Source organism: Leptosomus discolor, chromosome Z, assembly GCF_034619465.1.
Source record: "Leptosomus discolor isolate bLepDis1 chromosome Z, bLepDis1.hap2, whole genome shotgun sequence".
In the NCBI taxonomy this organism is placed as follows: domain Eukaryota; kingdom Metazoa; phylum Chordata; class Aves; order Leptosomiformes; family Leptosomidae; genus Leptosomus; species Leptosomus discolor.
Genome location: NC_141419.1, coordinates 27654385 through 27670974, shown reverse-complemented (window position 1 = coordinate 27670974; position 16590 = coordinate 27654385). Strand labels below are relative to the sequence as shown.

General features: G+C 39.6%; 1 protein-coding gene across 2 annotated transcripts in view; it reads right to left on the bottom strand.

Annotated features, from left to right (window-relative positions):
• Positions 1-6973: 6973 nt before the first annotated feature.
• Positions 6974-16590, bottom strand: part of SNX2 (sorting nexin 2) — a 34175-nt gene continuing 24558 nt past the window's right edge. The window contains exons 8-16 of one of the 2 annotated variants that reach the window (XM_086480492.1): positions 15809-15884; positions 14408-14521; positions 14087-14180; positions 12080-12285; positions 10912-11055; positions 10412-10423; positions 8164-8244; positions 7985-8056; positions 6974-7462 (exon numbers count right to left, since the gene is read on the bottom strand). In XM_086480492.1, the coding sequence (XP_086336618.1) occupies positions 7412-7462; positions 7985-8056; positions 8164-8244; positions 10412-10423; positions 10912-11055; positions 12080-12285; positions 14087-14180; positions 14408-14521; positions 15809-15884 (850 nt within the window). In that variant the 3' untranslated portion in view covers positions 6974-7411. The remainder of the gene's footprint in view (positions 7463-7984; positions 8057-8163; positions 8245-10411; positions 10424-10911; positions 11056-12079; positions 12286-14086; positions 14181-14407; positions 14522-15808; positions 15885-16590) is intronic. The other variant, XM_086480491.1, reaches the window with a different exon arrangement.

Below are 16590 nucleotides of genomic sequence, written 5' to 3'. Positions count from 1 at the left end.
ACACAGCCTGTTCTATTCTAAAGTGGGAGGATAGAAAAAAAGAGTAAGTTTTCTTTTCTTTCTTTTTTTTTTTTTTTAAATTTCTGTGTTTCTTTAAGACAATCATCTCACTGTACATGTAATTTTAGTGGATGTTGGCTGTTCACTTAAATGCACAGGATATACTTCCCAGCAGCACATCTTCACCAGAATCTGAAAGAAACTGACATATTTGGGGCATGAACTCCAGAGATGCCGAAACACAAACTCCCATATGAGGCCTTCAGACAGAAGTAACTTGGGAGAGGTAAAGGAAGGAATAATTGATAGGGAAACAGAATATTCCATTTTAAAAGGGACAGTGACTAAAGAATCAGAGACTTATAGTAAACTGATCGTCAGTTTAAGAAAGAGGTACCAATGTCTTTAATTTGAGCCCCATCACATCATATATTTTTAATTCAAAAAGCACCATGGACATGGTGGATACAAGAATGGAGATGACTTAAAATAGTTGTAAACATCTACAGAGTTTATTTTAACCTAAAAAGTAAACTAGACTTCAGTAGCACCTTGTCTTTTATACAGTATTCCAAATGTAGCTCACCATTTTGCAAACATTCATTTTGTTCACACTAGTAATACTTCAGTGGCAAACTGGCTTGGAATTTCAGGGAAACAACACTTAAATTTAGTACAAGATCCTGTAGTGAGCTCTACAGATAAAATAAATAAATAATAAAAGTGAACACCTCTGTTCACTTGGGTTGAGAAACATCTGCTTACACAGATGTTAATTGTACTAGCAAAGATGATAAGCAAATCTTCAATCTTCATAATGTAGGGGAATATATGCAAAAAAAAAGTAAAGGATTCTTGAAACAGGAGTTTTATGCTGGCCAAATGTGACAGCTGACCTGGGTCTTCTGTTCAAATTAACTTTGTGATGCAAAAAAAGACTACACATTTTTTTGTATTAGCAGCCCTCTGTGACACTGAACTCCATAAATGTTATTATCCTTCTGTTCTCCAACAGGCTTCTGGTTTTAAGAAAAAAACCCTGTGCAACTCATTCTTGTTTTCAGTGGTCTAATATAGACAAAGAAAGTACACTAATCCCTGCTAGGAGACTAATGTGAAAGCTATTTCTCATTCTCCCACCACAGAGAGAAGAAATCTGACCCATAATTCAACTGAATTCTAGTCCTGACAGAAGCAAAAAAAAAAAAAAAAAAAAAAAAAAAATCAAGAGCCAAGAAAGTTGGATAAAACACTTAAAGAAAAGGAGATCATGAAAATGTATGTTTACCCATTTTGAGCTCTGCATGTCCAAATCAAGTCTTTGAGTCTTGAATTCTGGAAGCACCCACTATCACTCTCATTGGAACAAATCTCAAGTTCAATGTTGAGCTGTTGTCAACTTCCGAGCAAGCAAAAGTTAAGTATACTTAGTAGAGTGTTATGCCTAAATCAATTTCTTCATCATAAACCTGTTGCATACTTGAACTTTTCAAAAAGCAGTTACAAACTAAATGACTTAACACTGATGCATAACATATTACAAGCTAAAGGTTTTAGCATTTCACCATTTAAAAAGATGCTTGATAAAGGCTTGATATTTTTTTAAATAACAGTCTGTACTAGTTTCCTTGTAAATTCCTAGAAATACCGAGTCAACAGAACCCTGTACAGAAATGCTAATCTGGAAAGTTGACACTAATTTCATTGCATAAATTGAGTGTATTCAGTGAGACCTGGACAGGCTGGAGAGCTGGGCGAGGAGGAACCTAATGAGGTTCAGTAGGGGCAAGTGTAGGGCCCTGCACCTGGGGAGGAATAACCCCATGCACCAGTACACGTTGGAGGTCGACCTGCTGGAGAGCAGCTCTGCAGAGAAGGACCTGGGAGTGCTGGTGAACAGTGAGTGGACCATGAGCCAGCCATGTGCCCTTGTGGCCAAGAAGGCCAATGGTACCCTGGGGTGCATGAAGAAGAGTGTGGCCAGCAGGTTGAGGGAGGTTCTCCTCCCACTCTGCTCTGCTCTGGTGAGGCCACATCTGGAGTACTGTGTCCAATTCTGGGCCCCCCAGTTCAAGAGAGACAAGGAACTACTGGTAAGAGTCCAGCGGAGGGCTACAAAGCTGATTATGATGGAGGGCTGAGAGATGTGGGGCTCTTTAGCCTGGAGAAGACTGAGAGGGGACCTTATCAACACTTAAAATTATCTAAAGGGCGGGTGTCAAGAGGATGGGGCCAGGCTCTTTTCAGTGGTGCCCAGTGACAGGACAAGGGGCAACGGGCACAAACTGGAGCACAGGAAGTTACATCTGAACATGAGGAAAAACTTAACTTTGAGGGTGACAGAGCACTGGAACAGGCTGCCCAGGGAGGTTGTGGAGTCTCCTTCCATGGAAATATTCAGAACCCACCTGGACGCGATCCTGTGCGACCTGCTTTAGGTGAACCTGCTTTAGCAGGGGGGTTGGACTAGATGATCTCCACAAGTCCCTTCCAATCCCTACCACTCTGGGATTCTGTGATCTACCAGCTGTATTTAGGTTTCCATTCTGTTCAGAAATAGTATTGGGTGTTTCTTGATGCTTGACCAAAACCAATACAGATTCTTGGCCCTACCCTGCAGTCTTATGATTAGCTGAAAGAAACAGCTTCTTTTGTATTTTATATGATAACATTTGTCTAAAATGTATTAATATTAATACCTCTTATTAATGTTAATACATGCCATTGACAAGCTCAGTATGTCATTAAAATGACAGGGCAGCACGTCTTATGTTAATATTGTGTATTTCAGAAAACTGTTTAGCTGCCCTAATTTCTTATAGAAGATATAACCAGTCCCTGCAAATGCATTTTCTACTCAAGAAGATCCAAATAGAATCCTACCCCTTAACTAACTTGCACTCAGATGAATTACCTACTTTTCTGCCTCACCTCCCCAGGTGCCTCTGAGAAACAGATATGAGGCCCTGCTGGAGGATGGGCGGTCTGATGAGGATGTGAATGACAGACAACCTATTCCAGAGGTCTTACCACCGTCAGATAGGCCTTCCAGCCGTATAGCAACCTCCTCCACAAGGAAGAAGAGAAGAGTTATATTTGTTGGAGGCTCACTCCTAAAAGGATCAGAGGCCCCAATATGTCAGGTTGACACTCATCATAGGGAAGTCTGTAGTCTTCCTGGAGCTCAAATTAGGGATATCACTAGGAAACTCCCCAACCTAGTGTGGTCATCAGACTACTACCCACTACTGGTCTTCCAAGCAGGAGGGGAGGAAGCTGCATCCCATAGTCTAAGGGGAATGAAGAGACTTGAGGGCCTTGGGACAATTATTGAAAGAGTCTGGTGCACAAGTTATTTCTCTACCTTCCTTCCAGTTGTGGGTGATGATGTGGGAAGCAATAGAAGGATCCAGGCTGTAAATACCTGGCTCAGAGACTGGTGCTACAGGCAGCGTTTTGGGTTCTTTGATAATGGCTGGTTTTATAAAACCACAAGACCTGATGCTAATATGTGGGAAGGGTTTATCTTGTAGAGGGAAAAGTGTTCTAGGGCAAAAATTAGCAGGGCTCAATCTTTAAACTAGATTTGAAGGGGGATGGCGTTGTAGCTGGGTTTGCACTGGCAGGGCAGTGTTCTAGTGTTAATGAGGACCAGAAGGCCTCCCATCCCCCTAGGGTGAAGTCAGCGTGCTCAGCTTGCTCCCTGAAGTGCTTGTACACCAATGCACGCAGCATGGAGAATAAACAGGAGTTAGAAATCTGTGTGCGGTCAAGGGATTATGATCTAGTGGCAATTACAGAGACATGGTGGGACAGCTCACATGACTGGAATGTGGTCATGGATGGTTATGCCCTTTTCAGGAAAGACAGGCCAATAAGGCGAGGAGGTGGAGTTGCTCTTTATGTGAGAGAGCAACTAGAATGTATGGAGTTCTGTCCAGGGGTGGATAAGGAGTGGGCTGAGAGCTTGTGGGTGAGAATCAAGGGGCAGGCTAGCATGGGAGATACTGTTGTGGGTGTCTATTACAGGCCACCTGATCAGGATGAGGAAGTTGATGAGGCCTTCTACAGGCAGCTGACAGCAGCCTCACAATCACAGGCCCTGGTATTCATGGGGGATTTTAACTACCCAGATATTTGCTGGAAGGCCTACACAGCTAGCCATTCACAGTCCAGGAGGTTCCTCCAGTGCATCAATGATAACTTCTTGATGCAAATGGTGGATGAACCAACCAGGAGAGGAGCACTGCTGGGTCTTATACTCACTAACAAGCAGGGTCTGGTTGTAGCAGAGAAGGCTGAGGGCAGCTTTAGCTGCAGTGACCATGAGATGGTGGAGTTCAGGATCTTGTGTTGTAGGAACAACACTGAGCAGGTTCACAACCCTGGACTTCAGCAGGGCCAACTTTGGGCTTTTCAAGCAATTGCCAGGGGAAATCCCATGGGACAGGGTACTGGAAGGTAAAGGGGCCCAAGAGAGTTGGTTTATATTCAAGGACCACTTTTTCCAAGCTCAAGATTGGAGCATCCCCGTGGGTAGGAAATCAAGAAAGGGAGCCAGGAGACCCACATGGTTAAACAGGGAGCTAATGGGAAAACTGAAGTGGAAGAAGAGAGTCTATAGATCATGGAAGGAGAGGGTGGCCACTTGGGTGGAATATAAGACTGTCGTCAAAGGTTGTAGGGAGGCAACCAGGAAAGCTAAGGCCTCCTTGGAGTTAAGCCTTGCAAGGGAGGTCAAGGACAACAGAAAGGGCTTCTTCAACTACATTGAAGACAAAACTAACACCAGAGGCAATGTAGGCCCACTGTTGAATGAGGTGGGTGCCCTGGTGACAGAGGATACAAAGAAGGCGGAGTTACTGAATGCCTTCTTTGCTTCTGTCTATACTGCTGGAGACTGTCCTCAGGAGCTCTAGACCCCTGAGGCCCCAGAGGAAGCCAGGATAAAGGAGGAGTTTGACTTGGTTGATGAGGACTGGGTTAGGGATCAGTTAAGCAATCTGGAGATACATAAATCCATGGGCCCTGATGGGATGCACCCGAGGGTGCTGAGGGAGCTGGTGGAAGTCATTGCTAGACCATCTACCATCTTTGGTAGGTCGTGGGGAACAGGTGAGGTGCCTGAGGACTGGAGGAAAACAAATGTTGCTCTAGTCTTCAAAAAGGGCAAGAAGGAGGACCCGGGTAACTACAGACCAGTCAGCCTCACCTCCGTCCCTGGAAAGGTGATAGAACAACTTATCCCTGGCGTTGTCTCTAGGCATATCAAGGATAAGAGGGTCATTAGGAACAGTCAACATGGTTTTATCAAGGGAAAGTCATGTTTGACCAACCCGATAGCCTTTTATGAAGACATAACCAAGTGTATAGATGGTAGTGCAGTGGATGTGGTTTATCTTGATTTCAGTAAAGCATTTGACAACTTCTCCCACAGCATCCTCGCAGCTAAACTGAGGAAGTGTGGTCTGCATGATCAGGTAGTGAGGTGGATTGTGAATTGGTTGAAGGAAAGAAGTCAGAGAGTTGTGGTCAATGGGACAAAGTCTAGTTGGAGGCCTGCATCTAGTGGAGTCCCTCGGGGGTCGGTATTGGGACCAGTACTATTCAATATATTCATCAATGACCTGGATGAGGGAACAGAGTGCACTGTCAGCAAGTTTGCTGATGACACAGAACTGAGAGGAGCAGCTGATACACCAGAAGGCTGTGCTGCCATTCAGCGAGACCTGGACAGGCTGGAGAGCTGGGTGGGGAGAAATGTAATGAAATACAACACAGGCAAGTGTAGGGTCTTGCCTCTGGGAAAGAACAACCCCATGTACCAGTATAGGCTGGGGACTGAGCTGTTAGAGAGCAGCGTAAGGGAATGGGACCTGGGGGTCCTGGTGGACAGCAGGATGACCACGAGCCAGCAAGGTGCCCTTGTGGCCAAGAAGGCCAATGGCATCCTGGGGTGTATTAGAAGGGGTGTGGTCAGTAGGTTGAGAGAGGTTCTCCTCCCCCTCTACTCTGCGCTGGTGAGACCGCATCTGGAATAGTGTGTCCAGTTCTGGGCCCCTCAGTTCAAGGGCAGGGAACTGCTGGAAAGGGTCCAGCACAGAGCCACAAAGGTGATTAAGGGGGTGCAACATCTCCCTTCTGATGAAAGGCTGAGGGAGCTGGGTCTCTTTAGCTTGGAGGAGACTGAGGGGTGACCTCACCAATGTTTATAAACACATAAAGGGTGAGTGTCAGGAGGATGGAGTCAGGCTCTTGTCAGTGATGGCCAATGACAGGACAAGGGGCAATGGGTGCAAGCTGGAGCATAGGAGGTTCCACATGAATGTAAGGGAAAACTTCTTCATTGTGAGGGTGGTAGAGCCCTGGAACAGGCTGCCCAGAGAGGTTGTGGAGTCTCCTTCTCTGGAGACATTCAAAACCCGCCTGGATGCGTTCCTGTGTGATCTACTCTAGGTGGTCCTTCTCTGGCAGGGGGGTTGGACTAGATGATCTTTCGAGGTCCCTTCCAACCCCTAACATTCTGTGATTCTGTCTCACCGATTACCAGAATTATTGCAAGATATTTTTCTTTTTGTATCCTGAGACAATTGATGAAATTTATCAGTCCAGTAGGGCATCAGTATTTGACCATGCAGGTGATCTTAACCCTTCAGAAGATTTGTAAAACATTTACAAGAGATTTCGGTTGATGCCCCTCTGTTGCCCAAGCATCAGTCTTTTGACCCTCGGAGTATTAACACATTACAGTTTACCAAGGCAGTGATAACTTCAGGTAAGAATAATACCTGTAATGAAGAGATTCAGAATTAAAAACCAAAATAGTTTACCACAAATACTTGTTTGTAGATCTTTAACACCATCTCCAGCATTCTTTACTAAATGTTGTTTCTGCTTTTGATATAATCTCAATTTGTTCTAAATGGTACTTCTAAGAACACTAGTAAATATATACAGACACAAAACCAGAGTGTTTAATGTTTCACAAGGTACATCCCTTTATTATTGTAATCACAAAAACATGATTTTGTACAGGAATGTTTAAGTGAACATTAATCGATGCAATTAAATTTGTTTCATAAAGATCAGGTAAACGTACTACAGAACATTGTATTGTAAAGAACAAAAATATCTGCTTTCTGGCCTTGCAGTGCACATTTTAGTGCAAGTATTAAGACACAATAGTGTTCAATTCAGCAATGTATTGCAGAACATCATGCCACAGTCCACTTCAAAGAGGGTCAGGACATGCAGCTTGTTAATAAAATGCTGTAGTATATAAAAAAAGCCACATGTTAATTCATAAAATATATAGTGGTTTATTTGGATGATTTAAAGTGATTTCACCATGGAATTTAGTTTTATCCAGGACAAACATCCAGAATGTCTTATCATTTGGAATATTCTTCTTTTAGGCGATGGCTTTGGCTTCGGGTAGGAATGCCTCCCAGTATTTTATTAGCTTGAAGAGAAGGAAAAAACACTCATTATTAAGTAATAAATGCTGAAAAAGAGAACACATATTTTCCTCCTCTTGTGGTAAACTTGCCTCTACCAGACAAAGTAAGAACATATGTGCTTCATATTATCCATTCACATTATTACATAATGCAAGAAAAAATACAAATAATATATACACAAATCTGCTCATAGTAACAGAGCTGTTAACACACATTGACTACAATGCTATAGAATACAGTTATACAGAATTTGTTTGCAATCTCAGTTTGCTATTCTTATCTCTACGGGTACCATTTTTATTTTTTTTTTAAATAGTTAAACAAAGCTGGAGGGTTATATTCCTGGAATGAACAAAGGAAAGACTCCAGACACTCGTTTGGGAACAACGTCTACTTCTGAGTCACTGGAAACAGTAGTTCTTTATGTTTTAGAAACTGCTAGACTTAAAGCCTGTCGTTTTTTAACTAAACTAATATAGAACATATTAAATATCAATTTGTACAAAGCTTAAAATTTATCTTACCTGTTGTTGTGTTTGCACTAATGACTCTAAGTACTCGATAATAACAGTTTTAAAGTCTTTCACTCGTTCCTTCTGTTAATAAATAAATTATGGCATATTAACCTCTTAACCAATTTTACTTGGAATGTCAGTATTATCTACAGTAAAACTGTCATTTACTTGGACAAAATTATACGTGCCTCAAATCTTCCCACTTCCTTGCGAATGGTTTTGGAGATCTGTTCAAAATCTTTTTCCCCTTGCTGAACTTTTGTCTCCCACTGGCAAAGGAAAGATATGCAGAGATAAGACTTTGTGTTGTACAGTCTATCAGCATCTGAACTTTTTTTAGTATATCAGTGGTAGTCACTCAAGAGCTGAAAAGGACCTATTTGGCATTTTGGCATACTTAAGGAAAAATCTTACAATAACAATTTCAGAGTAACAATTTGTATAATAGGATGTCATCAGATTAGTTAAAACAATGGCATCTCTAAGATAATGCTATCTGTAGATGAAATGTAAAAATATCTTAGTATTGCTATTATGGAACGCTTAACAATTTTTAAAGATTCTGTTGAAAAGAAAAAGGATCTCTAAAGCTTTACCTGCTATTCTGTTTACAAACACCGCTATGAAAGGAATCTAAACCTATAAGCTTTCTGTGACTACCTGTCCAATCAAGTGTGGAAGAGTCTCAAAAGTTAGTTCCCTGTACTTTCCTAATCCCAGAGGAGATGATTAAATATTCATTCTGCCTATGGTCAAGTACATGATTATCGTATTTCTGTTACTGATGACAAGCTACTGAGGACAGGTTTATTGGCTTTCCAATCAGAATGCATGTTGCTTAAGCAAGCCAAAGCACATGCTTTCTTGTTCAATGGGAACTGTTTTCATGGAAAGCAGGAGTAGAAGAGTTATTGTAGGTAAGAACACAAAAAGGAAATTCAGAGGCAGTGATACTGCTTGTTTTCGGGGTTTTGCCATATTGGGAGTGTGCCATTCACGTAACAATACATGACACTACGTTATGTTTATCCTTAGTTTATGGGAAAAGAGATCCAGCTACACAATAAGAGATCATCATCTACATTACCTTGTAACTGCTTTTACACACCTATTATATTGTTAAATTTAAGCTAGCTATGTAGATATACTGTGAAAAAAGTTCTCAGCCTCACACCTCAGACGCACGCAGGCTAACCGGTATTTAAAACGCAACTGTATCTGTTCATCTCAACATAATTAACTGAGTCATGGAGCCAATATAGCCACTAACATTCATCTTCCTCAGAAAAAGGCAGCAGGGAAGCAACATACTTCAATATAATATATTCCTGTTAGCAGTCCAGTGGTGCTATTTATTCACAAAAGCATTTTGTTATGCAGTGTCAAATTACTACTGTGATATGAGATAACCACCATCTATGTTCCAATAAATACCTATATATTTATATTTTTAGTTTATATTTATTCAGAGTCCCATTTATTGCCTTTTTAGCTACAGAATATGAAGCTATGGAAGAACTGAAGAGCTATCTAGTGACTGAAACAATACAAAACTCAGCCAAGGAAAAGGTAGATTAAGACTGCCTGTGCCTTCCTACCACAGCAACCAGAGGTGCCTCAGACTTCAGTGAAAGCCTCCACAGGCCTGATGGATCCAACATCCCAGTTTCATCATGCCCAAATGCCAGGCCCTATACGAATTATCACTGGGTAATAGTCCGCCATCTTGTCGTTTCTGACAAGGAGAAATTTCTCCTGGTTCAATAAGGTATTTCTAGGACCATTCTTTCGCCTTTTATCTGCAAAAAGCAACTGAGTCATGGATGAAGCTTAAGCTGTGTAGGCTTCCACTTTGCAATTTCTCTGACAAAAAGACTACTGTTACAGATTCAGGAACTCTAAACATATTTCAATGGCAGCAATAACTTTCGATCAGCACATTCAAACTGTGGGTTTACTAACAACCCTCCCTAATCATCCAATAAAGTAGGAAAAATAAATCCTTCAGGAACAACATAATTAATTCTTTTAATATGGGACTGAGAAAGGATTGCTGAGTATTTCCTACTACTTCCATACTCAGGAAGTATCATCAACAAGGAGTTCCAGCTCACTTGTATTGTGGATGGATGGGTGACATCAAGAGAGGCAACCAGCAAGAATGTGGTCACACAAGAGTTACATTAAGTCTTCCCAGTAAACAAAGGCTTTTTTAAAGAAAAATAAAGCCAAGTTAATGAGTAACTTCAACACCATATGTAAAATATATTGAAGGGCAGAAAGAAAGCAGCATGTGGTTAGTGACCAATGAGGAAGCCAAACAAAGTAACTGAGTAAGAGAGCTTAAAGTCTGCAATGATGTTCTCCCATTACTTAATGGGAGAACACTGGTGCATAATTAGAATGCATTAATGTTAAATAATTAAGTTGTCCTACCTCTTCAATTTCCTTAGTGAAGCATGACAGAAAAAGTGTATAAATTATGACACTTCAACATCTTAGATTTATTTTAACTGAAATTACACCATATATACACACATATATATATGGGTAGATATGCTGCACAATTACGCAAAACATGGAACAGTTCTCCATTAGTCGTCTTAGCTGGACTTTAGCTTTAGAAGCCAAGAGATGCTCCCCTGCCTACCCAAGCAATCTGTTAACAGTTAAAAGCATTATTTAACTTGTCCACGTTCCCCTCCTCCCATGTCCCAGACTCTGTAGAGACAGTATTAACTGCCTTACAGATCTTACAATGAGCAACAATTGCGCACATTTAATATTTTAAATAAATACTTTTAAACAATTTTAGTAAATATGCAAAACAGCAAATGAGTGATTTGTAAATAAAAATGGTATAAAGTAGTGTTAATGCAGAATGAATGAGTTAATGCAGAAAATCTGACCCCCACGAGAATGTTTGATAACATTACCTCTTTTATCTCATCTTTAGCTTGCTGCAATTTATCAGGTTTGTTGGCAAGTTGCAGCTTTGCTTCAGCTTCACGTTTTTTTTGTAAAGTGACCTGAGCATCTTGCCACTTCTGCCAGCATTTCATTCTGTGATCAAACACAGCCTGTAAGGACAGACAAATTTATTAAACAGCTGGAGTTGTCAGAGCTATCCAAATTCCTAATAGGAAAAGGTAATTCTGGATAAAAATGGAACAAGTATACTCAAAGAAACCTCACTGTGCTCACCACATCTTGCATTTCATTTGACGCTGTGCTTGCACAGCTCAATACCTTCCACAAATAACAGCATATTCAAGAAGCCTTTTCAGAGCAGATGCTTTAGTGCCCCAAACCATTTTATTCATCATTCCATCAAAACACTACCAAAACAACCACTACAAAGTGCTCTATTACGCAAATGCTTCTCTAAATGCAGATTCTAGTGAATGTTTCATGTATATGGATTACATGCATATTCGGTAATACATTTTTGTTAGCAATGGACTAAGGTAGCAGAATTAAACTACGCATACTTAAAAAAAAAAAAAAAAGAAAAGACAAGAAAAAGAAATATACGTATTCCCAACAACCTGGAAAGTTCTAAGATATTTCTGGATAAAATTCGTAGATAACCCTTCCCATGTCAAAGTCTAATTATACCATGCAGCATGACTTACACCAAAACCGAGTATTTTCTTTAATGAGACGTAGATCCACAAATTGTATTTGTTTTTTATTTACAAAAACTTTTCGCTATCTACCAAATATGGTCAAATCATGTTCTTGAAAATTTATGAGCATACTGTAAAAATAAGTAACCTGAATGAATCAAGTATGGTATGCTTAGACACAGTAGCGTACGGTGTCCCCAACTACTATGCACAATTAGTACTGCTCAAAGTAGATGATGTTGTTCATTTACATTTTGTCTGGATCTTATTAACTCCTTCCCATTTTTGATCACAACCATTTTTATCATGGGAATAACTGACCATGGATGCATTCACATTACTCATCTAGAACTTCAGGCAAAGTCTTAGCCATGTTACCACATGTGCAAATGCACACATTCATTTACTCTAAATCTACACGTTAAAGAATGTGACTTTAAAGGCAAAACCTAGTATTCTTCCTAGTAGTACTCACTTTTACTGCAGCAATGAGACGAATGTAATCACCAAGCAGTTCTGAGAACACATAAAAATCAGCAAAAGCTTGTTCTTGATGCAATTGATCTATCTTCTCCTCAACCTCTGCAAGCTGAGACAGAGCTCTAGATAGAGCAGTGTGGTCCTCAGAGTTACCTAACATTGCAGCACTTTTAGCAAAGGCAGCTGTGTTGGCTGAAAGCTCTGAAACACAGGAGTAACATTCAATACAATGTAGTTAATTTGTTATGTTACTCAGCAGTGTACATCAGTAGAGCACAGAGCTCTACCCTATTTCAACCCTAACTTCATCAACTGAAAAATACAAGCTATTTCCCAAAGCTCATAAAACACAAGGAGATCACAATGAAACCACATTTAGGAGAAAAATTCCTGCACAAAAAACCCCTCTCCATCAGTAAATGTTTTGCTGAGCCTGTTAATGTCATGCCTATTCTGTCTAGGAAAAGACATGGAAGAAATCTTCACTTCAGTATTTTCCAACTGCCTAGTTCAGAGAAAATGCAAGCCCACAAAACAAAAGCGAAGTCATCTAAGAGCAAATTCAAAACAATTTTAACAGGTCTATAGCACAGTTGTTCCATGCAGTTCAGGGTGGAAAAAATCCCCAACTATTTCACAAAACCATCACCTCCATGAGTGGAGTTTATTTCTGATGGACTTGACTAAAGTACCTTTTAGCTGTGCATACTGTAACGTATTGCCACAATCTGACATGCCTTAAAAGAAAAAAAAAAAAAAACACATGAAGTGGCTGGCACCTATGACGGTAAAGTTTTGAGCTTATTTACTAACAAATACTAGGGGAATTATCAATTCCCATGTAAGTCATTCTGTACAAAGTTAAGTCCTATGAAGGACCTTTGAACTAATGTAAATTACTTCAGGATTGAATGTGCAGGTTTGTTTGCAACTGCGCTGCTTCTGCGGAATCATCAGAACACCAAAAATATTTGTAGAATCAAAATGTCTTCAGATATTTAAACCCCTTACAAATTAAACACAACTCTACAAAAAACCCTCCACTTCTTCAAATCTATGAGGCGGTGTCAAATTAACAGTAAACAAACACTTCAACTTTCCATTACTTCTTAAAATACTCTGTAGTCTGGAGAACATCTGGCCAAAGATTTTTTACTACAGAGAGTAATTCCTGACAGAGTTACGAGAAAGCAAATTTGAACATTTTCATGTATGTTTTAAAGTGTACAGCTAAAAGGTGACCCCATATTTTAACATAATACAGTAGTGTCAGAAGACCACATTGATGGTTTTCCTTGAACTAAAAATCCAAGCTTTGGTGTTGTGGGTTTTTTTTGGTTGTTTTTTTTTTTTTTTTTTAAATCATCTGATGGAAAGCAATCTTTGACAAAACAGCAGCAGGTGGCTAAAATAAACTTATAGGCTTTTCTTGTCTCTAAAGTAACTAAACCAAAAGCTGATATCCTGAGATTACTTATCTTTCAAGAGAAGTTTACCTTAACAATAGCTTGATGACGTATCATTATGTGGACCAAATTAAGAATAGTAAATTCCTGTTTAAGAACTTAAACTCCGTTAACAGAGCAATACTGATGTTGGTACTGATACCAAAAAGTGTTTAAAAGGATTTGTGCAGCCACTTTTTGTTCAGAAGGAAATGACTCCTGCCATGAGACCTAAAGACACATTTACAGATGCCTACTGCAGAGGATCACTTGCTAGGTATGCTATTGAATCTCTGCAATTAAAAAAACTATGCTAAATCAACATAGTAACTTTAAGAATGATAGATACTCTGCTTAAAATTAATATTAAAAACAGGTATATAAAAATGCTAGAGCAGTTTAAACTAAAAGGTACAATTAGAGGATTTTTGCATTAAAATACACTGTATAACTCTATTAATTAGTTAAAAGCTCTGACATACTAAGCTCTTGTTTCATCATCATCTCCTAAAGTACTAAGCAATTCAGTTCATGCAGCCACAGAAAAGTAAAGTTACCTTTTCTGTGGCAGACTAATGCTTCAACACTCGCATGAAGTTTCCTAAGTTGCTGATCCAGATTCTCAAATTGCTGCTGTTTTTCTTCAAACCACTGACAAAAGATGAAAGAGTCAAGAATTACAAATTAGCTTACCAACAACATTTCTGGTTTAAAAGAATCAAATTATCCTCATACTTCCAGGGTGGTCAACTGATACAGCTAGGAACTCAAGCCAATAAGCAAATTAATAACCCATTTTCTACTTCTACAGCTTTAAAATGCAATTGTTGAGGCTCATTAATTCGTCTCATTATTCAAGCCAAAAAATCAGCTCTTACTGCATCCGATTCATTCATCTTGATTGTCATTTTGTTGACAGCGTCGGCAGCCTTGTTCACCATCCTCAATATTCCTGCTCCACTCAGAGCCTGGGTGTTAACCGCTCTCGGCAGCTGGAATTGAATGACAAATAAGGGCAAACAGACTGGTTAAAAGGATGGAGGTTTAACTGGGCACAAGGGGGAAAGAAAAGGATATAGTGTTTTCTTTACTCCTATGTGTTTCAATATAGTGGAATCTAATTTCTCAGATTTACTAGATTTTACAGTCTCAAGAGGAAAACTTAAAAATATAGACTATTTACTTTTCTTCTACATCTTTACATTTAAATGGAACAAACAACCCACTTGTCCAAAGTTATTATGAACTAGCCAAAAGTCCTAACTGGTCACCTATATACTACAGAGAACAACTTGCACTACAGGAACAGAAAAGCTTAGATTTATCACAAATTAGACAAAAGAAATTCTGTAAAACATTTAATTGTAATGCAAGATTCGCACTGTGTGCTGATTATAAAGACTTGATGTCTTTTTGCTTTTCAATATAGGCCAGATTTCAAAACCTACCTCATGCCTATCAAGAGAATAAGCAAGTATTTGCTTAGGTACTCAGAAATCCTCAGGGGTAAGTTAACAAACTTTAAATTTAATTGATATTATTCATGCTAGTCTGAATATGCCATACAAGGTGGCCCTATGTCAGACCATTTACCCTTCATGTGATGTTTTGTCTGTCAGCAGCATTGACAAATCCACTGTAAGTTATCTGTCAATGATGCTTTTGTCAGTAGTGAGGTCTCTGTGACTTATTAGTATAACTAAGATATTGACATCGGCCAAAAGACAGTTCAGTATTACAGTGAATCCTCTATGCACATTTATAAAGCGCTATTATCTATCTTTAACAATGTATTTAGTATTGTCAAAGGTGCCAGAGTGACAGCACAGGTGACTTAGGTCCTCTGTTCAGAAAACGTCTAGCCTGGCCAGCAGCATTGCTAGTGTTTTCACATTACCCTACCAATACACCTCAAGTTGGACTCCTAGAGGCAAGACAGCTGCTTCCAAGCCAGTTTAATTCTTGACCTTACTTAAGAATCAGTAACATCAAGTATGGATTTTCACCATATATGACAAGCTCCAATTAGAACTGGACAGACCAACTCACTCGAGAAGTCATTGAACAGCAAATAGCTTTTGGTCACTACCACTCTAAGTTTCACCAGAGCAAGAGGTACACCATTACCTAAGTAACATCTGCCATTCTGTCCCATGAAGGGTACAATCCAATTTCATTTCACATGAATTTAGAAGAACAGGTCTCAACACAAAAAGACCACAGGTGACCATATTGTGACCATATCTAGTAACAAAGAGAACTTAAAAGAACTTAGATACCTCAGAACTTTCCAAGAACTGTCTTAAATCTGGATCCTGTAACAAGGTTGGGTGTTTTACTGTTCGTTGTAGATACCTATGATTTTAAAAATTAGCATATTAGATAACAAAACAGATTTAATGTGCCTGACAGCATTTAAAAGTGTCCTTCATCTAAAGAACAGGTGCAATGCAGCACACAACCTCCCTCATTACTTAATGGGGCTTGAACACACTTAAGTCACCTCTAAGGGGTCAGATGATAGTTCAGTCTCCATGCACCTTCAATCCTTTGCCTCTCTGCTGACTGTTCAAACTATATTTATGCATTCTGCCATCTTCCTCCAATGAACACTTACTTAGGCTACGTCCTACACAGAGGTATAAGTTAGGACTGTTAAGCTGTTGAAAAGCTCACTGAAGCCTTACTCCTGGAACCTCTGACTGAAAGTAATGCAGCCTCATGCACTCCACACCACAACATAACACACCAAAGATGCAGGCAGTGGTTTCTAACACAGTTTGTTTACACCAGAAACTCCTTGAGGTGGGACCTGCCATAACTGTATGTTGCACAGTGGTAAAAGACTATACTTCATATTTTCAACAGCTGATGAAGTCCTCCCTCCTCCTGTAATAACAGCAAATTTAAATCAGAAAAAAATAGATGAGCTTGTTTAAAGATTCGTGCACAGTGCAGTGGACAAGGTTTTGTCAGAGAAAATTCTGGCTGGCTTGGTTTAGAATTAAATGATATCTTGGAGAAATGAGATGATTATGTCCATGCCTAGAACTATTTATTT